Source organism: Myxine glutinosa, chromosome 12 (genome assembly GCF_964187855.1).
Source record: "Myxine glutinosa chromosome 12, kmMyxGlut1.1, whole genome shotgun sequence".
NCBI lineage: Eukaryota > Metazoa > Chordata > Myxini > Myxiniformes > Myxinidae > Myxine > Myxine glutinosa.
This window is the reverse complement of record NC_136272.1, coordinates 62,633,129-62,653,716: the sequence shown is the minus strand read 5'-3', so window position 1 is coordinate 62,653,716 and position 20,588 is coordinate 62,633,129. Positions and strand designations below refer to the sequence as shown.

Sequence of the window (20,588 nt, the reverse complement as noted above, 5' to 3'; positions counted from 1 at the left end):
GACTCCCTCCGTGGTCAATGTCTCTCCTCTCCGCACACGGGCGGTTGAACGAGCCCCGGGCGGACGTGCTCTAAACGTGCCGTCTCGGACTGGGGCCGCGGCTGCAGCGCACCTCCTTGCCAAGCCACGGGGCAAACCCAGCGCGGCGTCCAACGTGCGCGAGGCCCCAAGTGCGACTCTTACGCGTCCTTGTAGCTGGGCAAAAACCCAGCGCGGCTTCCGACGCGAGCGAGGCCCAACGTGCGGACCCGTACGCGTCTTTGTAGACGGGGCAAAACCCAGCGCGGCTTCCGACGCGAGCGAGGCCCAACGTGCGGACCCGTACGCGTCTTTGTAGACGGGGCAAACTGTCCCGGACGCTTGGTTTCGTGCACGAACTCACAGTGACTGGACGTGTCCAAAGGTATTTACCGCCCAGGTAACTCCTCTCGCCAGACGTTTCGCAACGGCGCGTTTTCCGCGCAGCGTAAGGTCGCTTCCACCTTTTGTCGGAGCGGGGCGAGGAAGAAGAAACCTTCCTTTCCCTCGTGTCTTTTCTCCTCCGTTTCCCGTCACTTCCGCTTCCGGCCACTTCCGTTTCCTGCCACTCTTTCAGAAGGGCTCCTGACCCTCCAACCACAACAACTACACAACAACTTAATATACTACACACGGAAGCAAACACCTGCATGGTAATTCACATACATTCACATAAATATGTAACACTCCCCCCCTTCAAGAAAGAAAGTTTGAACCCAGCGAAAACTTTCTTTGCCGGCCAATTTGGAGAAACAAACCAGATAACTCAACCCCCCCACATTATCAGTTCCCCCCGGGCACAGTTATCACTTAAAAATAAAGCCAGTTAAGCCACTCGATAGCACTTTTCCGGGAGGCCAAGCCGAGTATTCACTACATGGATGCCTTTAGGAACGCGGAGTTCACGGTTAGTCCGTGCAGGAAAGTTCTCTACATGGGCGCCTTGAGGAACGTGGAGTTCACGGTTAGTCCGTGCAGGAAAGTTCTCTACATGGGCGCCTTGAGGAACGTGGAGTTCACGGTTAGTCCGTGCAGGAAAGTTCACTACATGGACGCCTTTAGGAACGGCGTTCACGGTTAATTCGTGTAGGAATCTTGGCTCGGCGGCTCCGCCGCCTTCAGTGCTTCAACTTCTCAGAACGTCCCTAATAATTAGGGTGGGACCACTGGTCCCTGTAGTCCCCTGAATACCGGTCTTCTTCTCGGCCACTACTTTGCCAATTCTTCCTTCGGGAGCGGCCGTAACTCAGGGAGCCTCCATAATAATATTGACTGCGGCCACCACCAAAACTACCGCCCAGTTGTCCTCTCCTGTAGACCTCTCGACGCCTACGAAATGCCTTCCCTACTGTTATGGTCCGACCCTCCAAATCCTTGCCATTCCAATTCTTCTCTGCCTCTCTGGCGTCTTTTGTGCTGGCAAACGTGACAAAGCCGAACCCTCTTGACTGTTGCGTTTCCCAGTCTCTTACCAACCGCACTTCCACCAGCGGCCCATATCTGTTGAAGACAGAGGTCAGAACTTCTTCCTCTGTTTTGAAGTTCAGTCCCCCTACAAATAACTTGGCACTTTTGTCACCATCCCGAGCTGGTGTGGTGTTATTTTCCCTGCTGGGCTCTTTATCAACCCTCAGGTTACCATAAACTTGACCCCCGGCCAAATCATTCCCGAGAACCACAGATACACCCTCTACAGGAAACGTGGCTTGTAAACCGACGGTGACCGGTCCTGACACCAAATCGGACTCCAACTGGATGACCTGAAGGGGAGCACTAACACCGCCCCCGATCCCCTGTAAACGAACACTATCCCCCGTTGCCGTCTCCTCGGACCATGGCAAAATGCCTTCAAGCATTAAAGATTGATGGGCCCCTGTGTCTCTCAATATCCTAACCGGTCTCCGGTTAGTCGAGGCTCCATCCAGTGACACAAACCCCTCGGAAACAAATGGTTGGTAACCCTCTTGATGGCGATTTCTTACGCTAGCCATCGCATTCGGAGTTGTAATAGTCGGACTCCGCTCTGGGTTGTCCCTTTTCATGAGGTAACAACTGGACATCAAGTGTCCAGGTTTTTTGCAAAATGCGCAAGTAGGCACGGAGGAAAAACTCGGGGTCTGCCTCGGGCCCCCCGAACTATAAGTTTGTCTTGGGCCCGCATCCCTCTGATTTCGAACCGGTGGGGTATCATAGTTGTCCCCATAATCATCTCGAGGCCGCCGCCATGTATGGTCGTTCTCCGCACCTGCTGTTCCCCACCTCCCCTGCGGAGATCTAGGCGAGGAGTTAGGTTCGTGGACCCCTATTCGGTGGGTTAAGGCATAATCATCTGCCATGGTGGCTGCGTCCCACAACTTTGGTACCTTCTTTTCCTGCAGGTACACTTTGATGTCCTCGTGGACACACTGCTGGAATTCCTCCACCAGGATCAAGTCCCGCAATGTCTCGAAGTCTTTCCCGACTCCTTTTGACTCACACCACCGATCAAACATGTTTTCTTTCACTCTGGCAAACTCCACATGGGTCTCACTCTCCCTCTTCCTGGCATTCCTGAATTTTTGCCTGTAAGCTTCCGGAACCAACTCATAGGCCTTGAGGATGTGCTTCTTCAGTACCTCATAATCTGCACATTGGTCCATTGGTAATGCCGAATAAATTTCCTGAGCTTTCCCCACCAGCACACTTTGTACGAGTATGGTCCAGGCCTCCTCCGGCCAGTTTAATTGTCGAGCCACTTTCTCAAAGTGTGGGAAGAATTTCGCGACTTCCTTTTCACTGAACGGTGGAACCAGCCTCACATGTCTGCCCACATCCCAGGTTTTCTGGTTAGGTGTCGACCCCGTCAGCAAGGGTGGTGCCTCTCCCCGTTCTCTCATTAACTCCAGCTCCTTGAATTTGATTTCTTGCTGAAGCTGCATGTCACGTTCCTTTAATTCCCTTTCCGCTTTTCTCTCCTCTGCTTCGAGGTCCCTTGCAGCTCTCCTTTCCTCTGCTTGTTCCTTTTCTCTTCTTTCCTGGAGTTCTCTTTCCACTCTCCTTTCCTCTGCTTGTTTCTCTTCTCTCCTCTCCTCTGCTTTCCTTTCTTCTTCTGCTCTTTCCTTTTCTGCTTTCCTTTCTTCTTCTGCTCTTTCCTTTTCTGCTTTCCTTTCTTCTTCTGCTCTTTCCTTTTCTGCTTTCCTTTCTTCTTCTGCTCTTTCCTTTTCTGCTTTCCTTTCTTCTTCTGCTCTTTCCTTTTCTGCTTTCCTTTCTTCTTCTGCTCTTTCCTTTTCTGCTTTCCTTTCTTCTTCTGCTAACCTTTCCTGGAGTTCTCGTTCCACTCTCCTTTCTTGTGCTTGTTTCTCTTCTCTTCTCTCTTCTGCTTTCCTTTCTTCTTCTGCTCTTTCCTTTTCTGCTTTCCTTTCCTCTTCTTTTATCCGTTCCTGGCTCCGTAATTGCAACTCCAGTTTCCGGAGCTCAACGTCTTCTGGTTCTTCGGGTAGCCACTCCCAGGCTAACTCGTCCCATGTTCCTAATCCCACCATAGATTGTATCACCGTGGCCTGCAACTCTGCCTTCCTCAAATTAGTTCGGACCTCCAAGTTAAAATGTTTGGCCAATTTCAAGAGATCCGACTTTAGCAATGCTCGGAACTGTGCCTCACTCGGGGTTACCCCAAAGTTCTGTGCCACAAACGCCATGGTGCCTATCGTTAACACCTGTTAACCTTCACCCCAAGACTTTCCCCAATTTCTCAAAAAAAAAATATTACCAATTAATAATTAATTAATAAATTTTAATTACCAAAAATATTATTATTTTATTATTTTATACACTTTTAGATCCCGGACGTAGACCCAATTGCGAAACCGCAAATCGTAATTTGGACGAGCCCCCAATTCTGTTACGTGGTCCCCTCAGTGCATACCAGGTCTCGGTGACCCCCGGACCGTGAGAGGACCTTCGCCAGCAAGATATATGGTTTATACGCTTTCGTAACGCAATCAATATGAATTCCGGTCAAGAAGAAACCCCACACCAAGGATCCGGAATAATCAATAATATATTCACTGAGCAATCAACAACCATCAACAATGCACAATCAATATTACAACCATGTGAACTCATCTACACAAACTCTAAGATGGCCATCTTAATCTTATACATTCCTCACGTGAGCCCCACTCCTGACTCCCTCCGTGGTCAATGTCTCTCCTCTCCGCACACGGGCGGTTGAACGAGCCCCGGGCGGACGTGCTCTAAACGTGCCGTCTCGGACTGGGGCCGCGGCTGCAGCGCACCTCCTTGCCAAGCCACGGGGCAAACCCAGCGCGGCGTCCAACGTGCGCGAGGCCCCAAGTGCGACTCTTACGCGTCCTTGTAGCTGGGCAAAAACCCAGCGCGGCTTCCGACGCGAGCGAGGCCCAACGTGCGGACCCGTACGCGTCTTTGTAGACGGGGCAAAACCCAGCGCGGCTTCCGACGCGAGCGAGGCCCAACGTGCGGACCCGTACGCGTCTTTGTAGACGGGGCAAACTGTCCCGGACGCTTGGTTTCGTGCACGAACTCACAGTGACTGGACGTGTCCAAAGGTATTTACCGCCCAGGTAACTCCTCTCGCCAGACGTTTCGCAACGGCGCGTTTTCCGCGCAGCGTAAGGTCGCTTCCACCTTTTGTCGGAGCGGGGCGAGGAAGAAGAAACCTTCCTTTCCCTCGTGTCTTTTCTCCTCCGTTTCCCGTCACTTCCGCTTCCGGCCACTTCCGTTTCCTGCCACTCTTTCAGAAGGGCTCCTGACCCTCCAACCACAACAACTACACAACAACTTAATATACTACACACGGAAGCAAACACCTGCATGGTAATTCACATACATTCACATAAATATGTAACAGTAGCCAGATCTAAAACAGGCAAAACATGACTCTTATCCATCGATATGACATATGTCGACTACAACTACACACATTACATTCTCAAATTTATGTCACCATTTTAAGGTTACTTATTGACTGGCCCTCGTCGTATATATATATAAACCAAAAACATGTACGATTACCTTTTTAAACATTCGCTACTGCTAAAACTTGACGTTTTTGAGGCATTATATGCTTATCACATCCCTCCCTATTATATGCTTATCGACTAATTAACCCGAGCCTAGATATACTGTAATCTATGTACTCCAGAGAGGATAATAACATGACCCTACCTGCCGTTCCCACAGGAAGTGGGTGTGTGAGTATCATAAGATAAAGGAAGATGATTTGTAATACCGGTTACCGCCAATGATGGAGCTATTTCCACCAGTCGTCAATTTTGGAGTTGCGATGACATCCACGTTGCTCAGTTATAGTGAGAAGATTCTCTTGATTGAGCATCTCATTCGCCATACCCACATAATAAATAGAACCACCTTTAGAGGCCATTTTCCCCGCAGAGCAGGGGTTGGCCTTTTTTGGTCCCCTTTTTGAAGCAATGTTTTATGGCCGGATGCCCTTCCTGCCACCAACCCTGTTGGTCACCTCTTGGGACACACAGGGAATTACCAATGAACTGGTACTCAATTTGCCAAAGGGTGACAGGCTGAGTCAAACGCCCTGGCGTTAATTCATCGATCGACCGGGACTCGAGCCGAGGATCCGAGGATCCCAAGCCGCACCCAAACTGCTAAGCCAACACCAGGCTCACCCACATAATAAATAGATGACCCATTATTCCTGTGATCCAAAACTGAAGTTCCGAGTCAAATTCCTCAGTCTATTTTCCTTCTTCCCTGGTGATGAATTTGTGTCCCTCTTGTTGATCTTCTGATTGTTTGTTTTATCGGTCTGTACTTTGGTTGTATCCCATGTTTTGAGACTGGTATGAAGACCTTTTTAACCGCCCGTTCCCTCCCCTCTTCCGTCCTGAACTTCCGTCCTGATGCAGTGTCCGCATGGAAGCTGCATCCCTGAGCACACTGTCCTTTTGAGGTGAACACAGTGTTGCTTTGGTTCCCCCTGTCGATTATCTTTAAAGAAACGCAACCAATCGGTCACGTACGACAACAGACTTCCTCTTTCTATACTGAATTTGCCCTCATGCTGCCATGCATCATCTTGTATACTACAGATGCTCCCTGTGGGCTCCCAGGTGACACCAATCAGAGATGAAGAAACAAATTGCTCCTCTCAGGACAAACGGTTCACATGAAATCCAGTGAGATGATTGGTTGTTCCATAGCCCTCTCCAACATGAAACTTTACTTGGTTTCTGGTTTCAATTATTATTGACGTGGAATCTGAGAGTGTGATAAGCGCATCTTGAATTCCCGAGATACCTTTGAATTTGTGCTCGTACCAGGTACCAGGTACGAGGTATATTTCATCCCGGAGACTTGTATTTCATTGTTATGCCGATGAGGCCCAGTCTGTTTCGAGTTCCCATATCTCAAAGATAAATCAAATCACAAGGATTGGTTTGATTGCAAATCTAGTAAACTTTTTAAACTGAGAGGTTCAGATAACGTTTGTGTGTACAAAAATGGCAGACTTTCTGATGGCCTCCGTCCACAAGTATTTCTTGGAAAGCAGATGTATTTTAAAGTAGGACCCAGAGTTATTACAGGAAAGTGTTGAAATATTCTGGGTGATGTTTGATGCCATTTTGTGCAGATAGAAACGAGTGTGAGATGATCCCTGATGCATGCAAGGGCACCCTTAAATGCCTGAACCACTTTGGTGGTTACATGTGTCTACCACGTACGGCCCAGCTCTTTGTGACCACACAAGCCCTCACCGAGAACACCTTCTTAGAGAGGGTGGCCATCGAAAGGGAGAGGGAGGCACGACCGCTGCCCAGCACACAGGCAGGTATACCCCAGCGGTCTTCAAATCGTCGTCCTGCTGTCTTCGGTGGATCATCCTCGAGTTCCTGGTCCACCAGACCGCCAACCCCGGTGCCCAGTGCCCGAGCACCCGTTGCTCCCCTGGTGCAACCGCATCGAACGGATGGCACGGAATTGGTTTCTTCCCAACAAATAACCTGTCGCGCTGGGCTTTCACCGGATGCAACGGGAAAATGTGTCGGTGAGTTACAGAAATTGTTGTGAATTTTTCTTTCCCTTCGATGCATTGTAACAAACCCTGACGCCTATTGTAAGATCTTCATCTTTTGGTTTATAATTACTGTTTTTACCTCACAAGTTATTGTTACTTTTTGGAGTGATCGAAGAATATTTGAGGAATTGGCAGGAGAGCAGAGACGTGTGCACTCATCATTGATCTGTTTAGCCTGGGTTCGAATCTAGACCCAGCTATAAACTGTCATCCTGGTCCTTCGCATGTGGGGCGAGGCATCCATGTGTTCGCCATCAATTGTAAGGACGTTAAGCTGGATAATCAGTCTGCCAGGACTGGCCATTGGTAATTGTAAGGACGTTAAGCACACTGTGTAAGGACGTGAAGCTGGATAATCAGTCTGCCAGGACTGGCCATTGGTAATTGTAAGGACGTTAAGCACACTGTGTAAGGACGTGAAGCTGGATAATCAGTCTGCCAGGACTGGCCATTGGTAATTGTAAGGACGTTAAGCACACTGTGTAAGGACGTGAAGCTGGATAATCAGTCTGCCAGGACTGGCCATTGGTAATTGTAAGGACGTTAAGCACACTGTGTAAGGACGTGAAGCTGGATAATCAGTCTGCCAGGACTGGCCATTGGTAATTGTAAGGACGTTAAGCACACTGTGTAAGGACGTGAAGCTGGATAATCAGTCTGCCAGGACTGGCCATTGGTAATTGTAAGGACGTTAAGCACACTGTGTAAGGACGTTAAGCTGGATAATCAGTCTGCCAGGACTGGCCATTGGTAATTGTAAGGACGTTAAGCACACTGTGTAAGGACGTGAAGCTGGATAATCAGTCTGCCAGGACTGGCCATTGGTAATTGTAAGGACGTTAAGCACACTGTGTAAGGACGTGAAGCTGGATAATCAGTCTGCCAGGACTGGCCATTGGTAATTGTAAGGACGTTAAGCACACTGTGTAAGGACGTGAAGCTGGATAATCAGTCTGCCAGGACTGGCCATTGGTAATTGTAAGGACGTTAAGCACACTGTGTAAGGACGTTAAGCTGGATAATCAGTCTGCCAGGACTGGCGATTGGTAATTGTAAGGACGTTAAGCACACTGTGTAAGGACGTTAAGCTGGATAATCAGTCTGCCAGGACTGGCCATTGGTAATTGTAAGGGCGTTAAGCACACTGTGTAAGGACGTGAAGCTGGATAATCAGTCTGCCAGGACTGGCCATTGGTAATTGTAAGGACGTTAAGCACACTGTGTAAGGACGTGAAGCTGGATAATCAGTCTGCCAGGACTGGCCATTGGTAATTGTAAGGACGTTAAGCACACTGTGTAAGGACGTGAAGCTGGATAATCAGTCTGCCAGGACTGGCCATTGGTAATTGTAAGGACGTTAAGCACACTGTGTAAGGACGTGAAGCTGGATAATCAGTCTGCCAGGACTGGCCATTGGTAATTGTAAGGACGTTAAGCACACTGTGTAAGGACGTTAAGCTGGATAATCAGTCTGCTAGGACTGGCCATTGGTAATTGTAAGGGCGTTAAGCACACTGTGTAAGGACGTTAAGCGGTCTTTCTTGTAAGGACGTAATTGTAAGGAAGTTAAGAGGTTGGTGGTCTTTCTATCTTCTACCGACTCCTCTCCGGCCTTGCTCCCCCAGCTCTCTCTGGGCTCTGTCCCCCAAATATTCCTACAGGTCGCACAAGATCTGCCAGCAACCCTCTCCTGGTGAAACTACCAAAATCAAGACTCTCTGCTCACCTTCACACCTTCATTCCTCTTTTCTCCCGCCTCTGGAACAAACTCCCTCACTCCCTTCAATCCCACTCCTCCCTCCAGGTCTTTAAAACAGCTGTTCACCACCATCTCTTATCTTCCACCATCCAAAACCTTGATCTTTTCTACCCCCGCTAATTCACCCCAGATCCACTTTTTTGAAATACCGACTTCTTTCCTGGAAGTCCTAGTCCATGTGTTTTATACCTCTCCCACCCCCCAAGCCCTCTCCCTCCCACAGATCTCCCGATGTCCCTGTTCTCTGCTGTTGCACTTGTATGCTCCCCCCCCCCCCCCTCTCTCCCCAGCTTGTCTCCCTTTATTATATGTTTATGTGTCCGTTTGTTTTTTTTGTCATTAATGTTAGCTCTTACACGAACCTCGATCCTGTATACAAAAAAAAAAGAAGCTGTAGGATCAGTCTGCCAGGACTGGCCATTGGTGGATAATAAAGATGTGATGATGTATTTAGCAAAGATTTGGCGCCTTTTCGCCGGCACACTGAAAAATTTCCACATCCCTACCCTGAGTAACTGCTGGTTAGGCGTTCTGCTTCTGCTCCTGCTTCTGACTGCTGCGGTAGCTCCAATTGCATTGATGATGATGTTGATGATGATGAAGCTCTTCGAGGAGTTTGGACACACATCATATGTAGAACAAGGACATGAGGAGACATCGGTGTACTTTAACAGGAATTACAAGGACGTTAGTAGGTAACTGACAAAAAAAATCAGTACAGGAGATTACAATCTGGGATCCCAAATGGGACAACCTATTATATACATTATCTTCCCAAAGTATTGGCACAGCTAAACCTGAAAGGAACCCTTCCAACCTGCCGCGATGCAAAGCAACACGAGCTTTATAAAAGTGTCTTTTTGTGACAGCAAAGACAACACCGCACATCCCATTTTGATGCAATACTGTAGTGAAGGCCTTTGTAGCAGCACGACATCGCACCTTATTACATATTTATATTTTGCCAAATTAATTATATATTTTTACTTTGCCAAAGGAATTATATATTTTTATTTTGCCAAACATTTTTTATTTTGCCAAAGGAATTATATTTTTATTTTGCCAAATTAATTATATATTTTTATTTTGCCAAATTAATTATATATTTTTATTTTGCCAAATTAATTATATATTTTTATTTTGCCAACTTAATTATATATTTTATATTTTGCCAAATTAATTATATATTTTTACTTTGCCAAATTAATTATATATTTTTACTTTGCCAAAGGAATTATATATTTTTATTTTGCCAAACATTTTTTATTTTGCCAAAGGAATTATATTTTTATTTTGCCAAATTAATTATATATTTTTATTTTGCCAAAGGAATTATATATTTTTATTTTGCCAAAGGAATTATATATTTTTATTTTGCCAAATTAATTATATATTTTTATTTTGCCAACTTAATTATATATTTTTATTTTGCCAAAGGAATTATATATTTTTATTTTGCCAAACATTTTTTATTTTGCCAAAGGAATTATATTTTTATTTTGCCAAATTAATTATATATTTTTATTTTGCCAAAGGAATTATATATTTTTATTTTGCCAAATTAATTATATATTTTTATTTTGCCAAATTAATTATATATTTTTATTTTGCCAACTTAATTATATATTTTATATTTTGCCAAATTAATTATATATTTTTACTTTGCCAAATTAATTATATATTTTTACTTTGCCAAAGGAATTATATATTTTTATTTTGCCAAACATTTTTTATTTTGCCAAAGGAATTATATTTTTATTTTGCCAAATTAATTATATATTTTTATTTTGCCAAAGGAATTATATATTTTTATTTTGCCAAAGGAATTATATATTTTTATTTTGCCAAATTAATTATATATTTTTATTTTGCCAAATTAATTATATATTTTTATTTTGCCAACTTAATTATATATTTTATATTTTGCCAAATTAATTATATATTTTTACTTTGCCAAATTAATTATATATTTTTACTTTGCCAAAGGAATTATATATTTTTATTTTGCCAAACATTTTTTATTTTGCCAAAGGAATTATATTTTTATTTTGCCAAATTAATTATATATTTTTATTTTGCCAAAGGAATTATATATTTTTATTTTGCCAAACATTTTTTATTTTGCCAAAGGAATTATATTTTTATTTTGCCAAATTAATTATATATTTTTATTTTGCCAAATTAATTATATATTTTTATTTTGCCAACTTAATTATATATTTTATATTTTGCCAAATTAATTATATATTTTTATTTTGCCAAATTAATTATATATTTTTATTTTGCCAACTTAATTATATATTTTTATTTTGCCAAAGGAATTATATATTTTTATTTTGCCAAACATTTTTTATTTTGCCAAAGGAATTATATTTTTATTTTGCCAAATTAATTATATATTTTTATTTTGCCAAAGGAATTATATATTTTTATTTTGCCAAATTAATTATATATTTTTATTTTGCCAAATTAATTATATATTTTTATTTTGCCAACTTAATTATATATTTTATATTTTACCAAATTAATTATATATTTTTACTTTGCCAAATTAATTATATATTTTTACTTTGCCAAAGGAATTATATATTTTTATTTTGCCAAACATTTTTTATTTTGCCAAAGGAATTATATTTTTATTTTGCCAAATTAATTATATATTTTTATTTTGCCAAAGGAATTATATATTTTTATTTTGCCAAATTAATTATATATTTTTATTTTGCCAAATTAATTATATATTTTTATTTTGCCAACTTAATTATATATTTTATATTTTGCCAAATTAATTATATATTTTTACTTTGCCAAATTAATTATATATTTTTACTTTGCCAAAGGAATTATATATTTTTATTTTGCCAAACATTTTTTATTTTGCCAAAGGAATTATATTTTTATTTTGCCAAATTAATTATATATTTTTATTTTGCCAAAGGAATTATATATTTTTATTTTGCCAAACATTTTTTATTTTGCCAAAGGAATTATATTTTTATTTTGCCAAATTAATTATATATTTTTATTTTGCCAAATTAATTATATATTTTTATTTTGCCAACTTAATTATATATTTTATATTTTGCCAAATTAATTATATATTTTTATTTTGCCAAATTAATTATATATTTTTATTTTGCCAACTTAATTATATTTTTTATATTTTGCCAAATTAATTATATATTTTTATTTTGCCAAATGAATTATATTTTTATTTTGCCAATTGATTTAGATTTTTTTGCCAAATTAATTATATATTTCTATTTTGCCAAATTAATTATATATTTTATATTTTGCCAAATTCATTATATATTTTTATTTTGCCAAATGAATTATATTTTTATTTTGCCAAATTAATTATATATTTTATATTTTGCCAAATTCATTATATATTTTTATTTTGCCAAATGAATTATATTTTTATTTTGCCAAATTAATTATATATTTTTGTTTTGCCAAATTAATTATATATTTTATATTTTGCCAAATGAATTATATATTTTTATTTTGCCAAATGAATTATATTTTTTATTTTGCCAAATTAATTATATATTTTTATTTTGCCAAATTAATTATATATATATATATATATATATATATTTTTTTTTGTATACAAGATCGAGGCTCGTGAAAGAGCGAACATTAATCACACAGAAAGACAAACCGACACATAAAACATATAACATCGGGAGCGGTAGACAAGATGGGGAGAGAGGGGGAAGGACACAAACACAACATTTGAGAGCAGGGACCGAGAGACATGGAGACATCGAGAGATCTGAGAGAGGGCGAGGGCTTTGGGGGGGGGGGGGGGCATGGGAAGGGGGCGGTGGGAGAGGTATAAAACATATGGACACTGCCAGGACTTCCAGGAAAGAAGTTGGAATTTCAAACAAGGTGGATCTGGTGTGAATTAGCGGGGGTAGAAAAGATCAAGGTTTTGGATGGGGGAAGATAAGAGATGGTGGTGAACAGCTGTTTTAAAGACCTGGAGGGAGGAGTGGGATTGAAGGGAGTGAGGGAGTTTGTTCCAGAGGCGGGAGAAAAGAGGAATGAAAGAGTGAAGGTGAGCAGAGAGCCGAGATTTCGGCAGTTTAACCATCAGAGGGTTGCTGGCAGATCTTGTGCGACCTGTAGGAATATTTGGGGGACAGAGCACAGAGAGAGCTGGGGGTGCAAGGCCGGAGAGGAGTCGGTAGAAGACAGAAAGACCACCTACCTGCCTGCGGTGAGTGAGTGAAAGGCCCTCAGAGATAGCTTCATCGCGGGAGATTCCAATAATTTTGAAAGCTTTGGTTTCAACAGCGTGAAGCCGAGCTAGGTGTGAGGCAGGAGCACCGGCCCATGGCCCATAGGGGAGAACAGTATTCCATTGAGCTGCGGATGAAAGCCTTGTACGTGGTGAGGAGCTTAGGTGTGCCAAGGAAGGACTTCGCACGACGGAGGATGCCCAGTCGGCGACTGGCTTTGGAGGCCAGCTTGGAAATGTGGTTTTCCCAAGAAAGATCATGGCAGATGGTGAGACCCAAAAGCTTGAGCGACAGAACTTCTTGGAGAGGATTGTTGAGAAAGTAGATGGGAGGGTTGTCCAGTCGATCTGCCAAATTCATTCAATTCAAATTCATTTTGCCAAATTAATTATATATTTTTATTTTGCCAAATGAATTATATTTTTATTTTGCCAATTGATTTATATTTTTTTGCCATATTAATTATATATTTTTTGCCAAATTATTTAGATATTTTTTGCCAAATGAATTGTATATTTTTATTTTGCCAAAGGAATGTGTGGCAAGGACAACAGGATTGAAAATTTCCAAGTAGCCATCCCTCATGGACAGCTATACATTTACAACTGATATCATATCCACCCAACAATTTGGTACAAATTTTTTTGTGGTAGGGACGACCTATGTGAAATCAAACAAACGGTTGTGAATTAATATCCCTCGTATTTTCTTATTGTCCTAATACTTTTGGTCACATAGCATACAGCTTCACTTGTTAAACCAAAGACCTCTGTGCTCACAAGCAGGAATTTGTGCACAATGACCCAGAGTTTTCACGGTATGTTACGCGGTAAAACTGGAGTATTTTGTTCAAGTACGGTATTTTTCTTTTCTTTCACGTGGAAAAACTATTACAATGACTGAGGCTCTTGAGGTTGTAGGTCCAGGAGGGCACGGTGGACCTTTTTTTTCCTTCATTTTTTGAAACTTAGTGTTGCTCACACTTTTTGTTAACTTCTGTCACATGGTTCTTGGGAACCAATCCATGGGTTCAATACAAGGATGTATAATACAAGGAGGCCATTAGGCCAATCAAGCCTGTGCAATCCTGCCAACATCGCAATATACCCTCCTTCATCCTCCGTGCATCTCCACTACTTCCAGATGCCGATGTAACTCACTTTTGAAACTACCTGCTGTTTCTGCTCTCACTATGTTTGCAATGACCAATGTAACCTTTTAAGAATAATTTTAATGCAAAATTACACATGTAAATGTTGAATTACATGTAGATATATTAAACGAGCAGATTTAGACAATTTGTATTCACATGTGCTGTTTATTGCAGAATCTTGCTTCCTCATCTATACAAGTATTTTCATGCTAAGCTGGTTTGACCTCAATTACCTGAGAATATCTCGGTTTCATATTGGTGTCCGATTGTCAGCAAAATGTTGGTCCACCACGTGTCTTTGTTCCAGACATTGATGAATGTGCAGGTGGATTACATCAGTGCAGACCACCACATGAATGTGTGAACGCGGTGGGCAGTTATACCTGTCAGTGCCCCTCGGGCTTTCGGAACTATGACCGCCATTGTGTCGGTAAGTCTATAAACATCACCGGAATGTCTAAAGCAAGAAAATGGGTTATTCACTATGATGTTTTAATCGTGTGACTATATGTTGTCTGTGAGATGCACACAACTCATGAGGGAGTTGATATGACTTGATCACAGGTGCATCATGTATTAGGGATCATGTATTTATATGGAATGCAAATGTGGTGGAAATTTTAATTCCTCCCATCCTCCTCTCCCCCAACCCTCATTCCCTTTCCTCCCCCTTCCAATCCCCCACCCAACCTCTGTCGTTCTCTGAAATGATGGTGCAGAAGTAGCAAATTTACCTTTTATTCCTGACCCAACTATAAATTGTCGGCTTGGCGCTCCTCAGGCAGGGTGTTGTCTCACGGTGTGTGATGTCCCTCAGGTGGGCGTCACCCTGATTTCCCCATTAACTATCATTAGTTGTTGGACATTAAATATCCTATGGTGTCATTTGCAAAGAATAGGTGAGTTATCACCTGCACCCCGAAAAAATTCCAAATTCCTTCCGAAATCACCTTTAGTTGAATGTCGGGCCTGTCCAGCCATTTCTTGAAAGACTGGGTCAAAAACCTTCCCAGGCTAATTCTAGGTGAACATGAGAATAATTGGGATAGTAGTAGTCGTAGTCGTAGTAGTAGTAGTAGGAGTCGTAGTAGTAGTAGTAGAAGTAGATGTTCCCTTATAAGGAACTTCAATGTAGGAGGAGGCCATTAGGCCCATTAAAGCTTACACTTGTATTGGAAACTTATGGGGTTTTTGTAGACGTGATGAAAGTTTGTGGAAAAGCCGGAGCAAAATGGAAGGAAACAAAATGTAAAGGGGTAAACACCAATAACATAGTTAAAGTGAGAATGATGTAAGTGGAGGGGGAGAAGGACACATTGGAGTGAGCAAGCTGCACACTAGCTGAATGAAACACAGCAAGAAGAGGAAGGGGAGGCGGGGATGAAACAGAAAAGGAGCAAACCAACCAACTTGCTTTACTCCACTCTCTGCCGCTCCATTCCTCATCCCTCAGATCGGCAGTCTGCAGCCTCCTCACTCTCTGCAGACCTGGACAAAATCACAGACTGGGCAAACAAGTGGAACATGTCTTTCAATCCTGCCAAATCTCACACTCTTACGATGTCTCTCTGAAAAGATCGACTGGATAATCCTCCCATCCACTTTCTCAACAATCCTCTCCAAGAAGTTCTGTCACTCAAGCTTTTGGGTCTCACTATCTGCCATGATCTTTCCTGGGAAAACCACATTTCCAAGCTGGCCTCCAAAGCCAGTCGCCGACTGGGCATCCTCCGTCGTGCGAAGTCCTTCCTCGGCACACCTGAGCTCCTCACCACATACAAGGCTTTCATCCGCAGCTCAATGGAATACTGCTCTCCCCTCTGGGCAGGTGCTCCTGCCTCACACCTAGCTCGTCTTCACGCTGTTGAAACCAAAGCGTTCAGAATCATTGGAATCTCCCGCGATGACGCTATCTCCGAGGGCCTTTCACTCACTCACCGCAGGCAGGTTGGTGGTCTTTCCGTCTTCTACTGACTCCTCTCCGGCCTTGCCTCCCCAGCTCTCTCTGGGCTCTGTCCAGCAAATATTCCTGCAGGTCGCACAAGATCTGCCTGCAACCCTCTTATGGTTAAACTGCCAAAATCAAGACTTTCTGCTCACCTTCACTCCTTCATTCCTCTTTTCTCCCGCCTCTGGAACAAACTCCCTCACTCTCTTCAATCGCACTCCTCCTTCCAGGTCTTTAAAACGGCTGTTCACCACCATCTCTTATCTTCCCCAATCCAAAACCTTGATCTTTTCTACCCCCGCTAATTTCACCCCAAATCCACTTTTTTGAGGTGACTTTTGCCTTCTTTCCTGGAAGTCCTTGGTGTCCTTGCGTTTTATACCTATCCTGCCTCCCCCCAGGCCCTCTGCCTCCCACACATCTCCCGATGTCCCTGCTCTCAAATGTGTTTGTGTGCTTCCTCCCCTTCTCTCCCCATCTTGTCGACCGCTCCCCTTTTTATATACTTTGTTTGCTTGTTTGTTTGATTTGTTTGTTTGATAAATGTTAGCTCTTTCACGAGCCTCGACTCTGTATACAAAAAAAAAAAAAAAAAAAAAAAAAAAAAATGAAAAGAGATGAGCCAAAGGTGGCAGAATCACAATAACCTGGAAAAAATGAATGCTTGGAAATGGGGTCATTTGGAGAAGAAGCGATCACGCGTATGGATGGGGGATAACCTAAGATAGTGGTTAACAGCGGTCTTGAAGCCCTGGAGGGAAATGGGACTCAACAGGCTGGGGAAGTTGGTTCCACTGGTGAGAAAAAAAAGAGGAGCAAATTAGTGTAGGTGAGCAGTGAGCCTGGATTTTGGGAGTTTAACAAGGAGAGGATTACTGGCAGACCATGAGCACCCGGCCAAAACCTGGGAGGGACAGAGCCAAGAGAGGGCAGAGGGTGAAAGACCAAAAAGGAGGTGGTATAATACATAGAGGCCACCACCCTGCCTGCGATGTAAGAGTAACAGGCCTAGACCCTCATCTTTGACATGGGAGATCCTAATGGTTTTGAGGACCTTGCCTTCCACAGCATCAAGAAGGGCAAGGTGTGAGGCAGGGGCGCCAGCCCAAAGGGGGAGAGTGGTACTCCATCAAGCTGCAAATGAAGGCCTTGTAGGTCGTCAAAAGGTTCAGACTGGCGAAGGAAAGACCACGATGAACGATGCCCAGATGGTGGCTGGCTTTGGAGGCTATCTTGAAAATATTATCTGCCCAATAAAGATCATGGCCTATGGTGAGACCCAAAAGTTGAGTGATTAAACTAAACTTCTTCAAGTTGTTTGTTTAGGAAGTAGATGGTAGTGTTTGCCAGACGGTCCTTTTGAAAAGACAGTGCGAGTCCGTGCGATTTGTCGTGATTGAAAGACATATTCCAAGTGTTGGACCAGCTACTGATTCTATTTAGGTCTGCAGAGAGGGAAGAGTTGCTGCCTGCCTGTCTGAAAGATGAGAAATGATACGGCAGAGGGTGGAACCATCATCAAAGAGATCGGCAGGATTTTCCAGGGAATCAAAAACACCATTGATGAAGATGAGGAACTTGACTGGGCCCAAGACACTACCTTGGGGCAATCCAGCCTTGACAGGACGACGAGTGATGAGAGGATCCTGTTGAGAGCTACATGCTGAACATGGGATTGGAGGAAGTCAGTGCACCATGCGATGAGGTGGCCTTGGATGCCACAAGCAGATAGTTTGGAAATCAAGGATAAATGCTCGAGATATGTCCAAATTAAGGACTTGCATTCCTTGTTTGGAGAATAGAAGCAACATGTCCAGGGTAGAGGATCCGTTTTTGCATCTTGTTTGTGTATTGCAGTGCTGTTGGCTAACCTCCAGGCAGATGGAAACGGACCCAGAGAGAGTGATGAAGTGAACAGAGCAGAAAGAGGATGAGCAAGAGCAGAAGAGCAGGTTGTTTAGACACGTACACTTATGCTGTCTGGGCCTGCAGCAGAATCTGACTCGAAGTTTGCCGGAAACCTCTCCAGGTTTAGAGTTTGGGTACGCAACATTTGGAAGCAAACATAGAATCGAGGCATTCGGCCTTCTCAGGAGCAGTCTTCTGTGGTGTCATTTGATCTGAAGGATTGGGATGGAGGGGGAGTATATTCCAGAGACAGACTTAACAAGATGCCACCAGGTCTTTGAAGAAGGAGACAGGTTTGAAAATTCAGCCATTCAGCCTTGTCCACATGTTGTTTTCTGGCTTTTCCGAGAGTGGACACACACTTGTTGCAGACTTCAAGGAATGATCTGAGGTTGCCTTCCGTTGGATTTCCCTTCCAGGATGAGAAGGCAAGTGCTTCACCATAAGATGCTGTGTATCAGGGGCGATAGGATGGGTAAGATATAACTACAGATGAGATGGGACTTGTGTGTTAGTTTTCCGAAGCAGTATTAATATTAGGAGAGGTGGAAATTAAGGATCAGCTTGTAATAGTATGAGACTGGTAGTACTGCCAACTTGTCTAGTAGTAGTAGTAGTAGTAGTATTGACCCCATTCCCCAATATACTCCATATATTCCCCTTTCCTTGCCATTGAAGGAGCTGGGGCTCCCACGTCGATCGGAAGAATGGACGCGACAAAAAGCTGGAATTCATCCGTGTTGCTTTAATCAAACCAAACACTCAGGCACTCTGAAAAGCCCGTTTATCGGGCAGCAATATATATACATATTATCCCGGAGCGTTTGCCTAGGAAAGGCGAGAGGGGGCGTGGCCCAGCGTCCTGGCTGCGGCCTGGCAAGTTGAGGGCGAGCCTGCCCGGGCATGCCCGGGCGTCCCGACCGAGGCCTGGCAAGTTGAGCGCGGGCCTGCCCGGGCGTCCTGGACGAGCCCGGCATGGTGATCGCTCCGCGTCCTTGACAGGCGATTGTGAAAACCCAGCGGTAGCCGCTACACACGTCCCCCCAGAATCGACTTGCACCGGCAGGGTCAATTTGAGGGGGGTCCTGATGACCCGGCCGAAGCGACCCCTGGTGGGTCGTGGGAGGGGGTCCGGTGTGGTGGTGGGCGGTCGAGTGGGGGGCACCGTGGACGGGGGGCGGCCTCGCCACGGCGGAAGGGCCACCCGTGGTGGGTGGTCGACGTCCACGTGCGCCGGCTTGAGGCGGTCCACCGCAATCCGGTCCGACCTGCCGCCGATGTCGATGACGAACGACTTGTGGTCCCGTCGCAGCACCCGGAAGGGCCCGTCGTACGGCGGCCGGAGTGGCCCCCGATGTGCGTCGTGACGCACAAAAACATACTCCGCTGTGCGAAGTGCTGGGGGGACGTAGGACTGGGGGTCACCGTGGTGGGATGTTGGCACGGGGGCAAACCGTCGGGCGGCCTCCTGGAGGTCCGAGCGCTGGTGAGCTGCGGACCATGGACTGGTAGCGTCGGGCACGAATTCGCCCGGGACGCGTAGCGCCTGGCCATAGACAAGCTCGGCGGTGGATGCCTGGAGGTCCTCCTTGGGGGCCGTGCGGAGGCCCAAAAGGACCCACGGCAGCCGGTCGGCCCAACCGCCGTCTTGAAGGCCGGCCATGAGCGCGGCCTTCATGGAGCGGTGGAATCGCTCGCACAACCCGTTTGCTTGGGGGTGGTAGGCCGTAGTACGGTGGAGCTTGACCCCCAGGTTTTTTTTTTTTTTTTTTTTTTTTTTTTTTTTTTTTTTTTTTTTTTTTTGTATACAATATCGAGGCTCGTGAAAGAGCGAACATTAATCACACAGAAAGACAAACCGACACATAAAACATATAACATAGGGAGCGGTAGACAAGATGGGGAGAGAGGGGGAAGGACACAAACACAACATTTGAGAGCAGGGACCGAGAGACATGGAGACATCGAGAGATCTGAGAGAGGGCGAGGGCTTTGGGGGGAGGGGGGGGGGCGTGGGAAGGGGGCAGTGGGAGAGGTATAAAACATATGGACACTGCCAGGACTTCCAGGAAAGAAGTTGGAATTTCAAACAAGGTGGATCTGGGGTGAATTAGCGGGGGTAGAAAAGATCAAGGTTTTGGATGGGGGAAGATAAGAGATGGTGGTGAACAGCTGTTTTAAAGACCTGGAGGGAGGAGTGGGATTGAAGGGAGTGAGGGAGTTTGTTCCAGAGGCGGGAGAAAAGAGGAATGAAAGAGTGAAGGTGAGCGGAGAGCCGAGATTTCGGCAGTTTAACCATCAGAGGGTTGCTGGCAGATAAGAGATGGTGGTGAACAGCTGTTTTAAAGACCTGGAGGGAGGAGTGGGATTGAAGGGGCGACCCCGCCCCACAGCTCGGAGGTGAACTGTGGTCCGCCGTCTGACGAGATGTCTGCCGGTGCGCCGAAGCGGGCGACCCAGGTGGCGATGAAAGCCTG

At 44.4% G+C, this 20,588-nt stretch overlaps 1 protein-coding gene across 2 annotated transcripts in view; it reads left to right on the top strand.

The window, feature by feature from the left end:
• The window catches only part of LOC137437467 (fibulin-5), a 57,744-nt gene that overhangs the window by 12,020 nt on the left and 25,136 nt on the right, over nt 1-20,588 (top strand). For both annotated transcript variants that reach the window (XM_068131811.2, XM_068131813.2), the window contains exons 3-4: nt 6,650-7,063; nt 14,563-14,685. In XM_068131811.2, the coding sequence (XP_067987912.2) occupies nt 6,650-7,063; nt 14,563-14,685 (537 nt within the window). The remainder of the gene's footprint in view (nt 1-6,649; nt 7,064-14,562; nt 14,686-20,588) is intronic.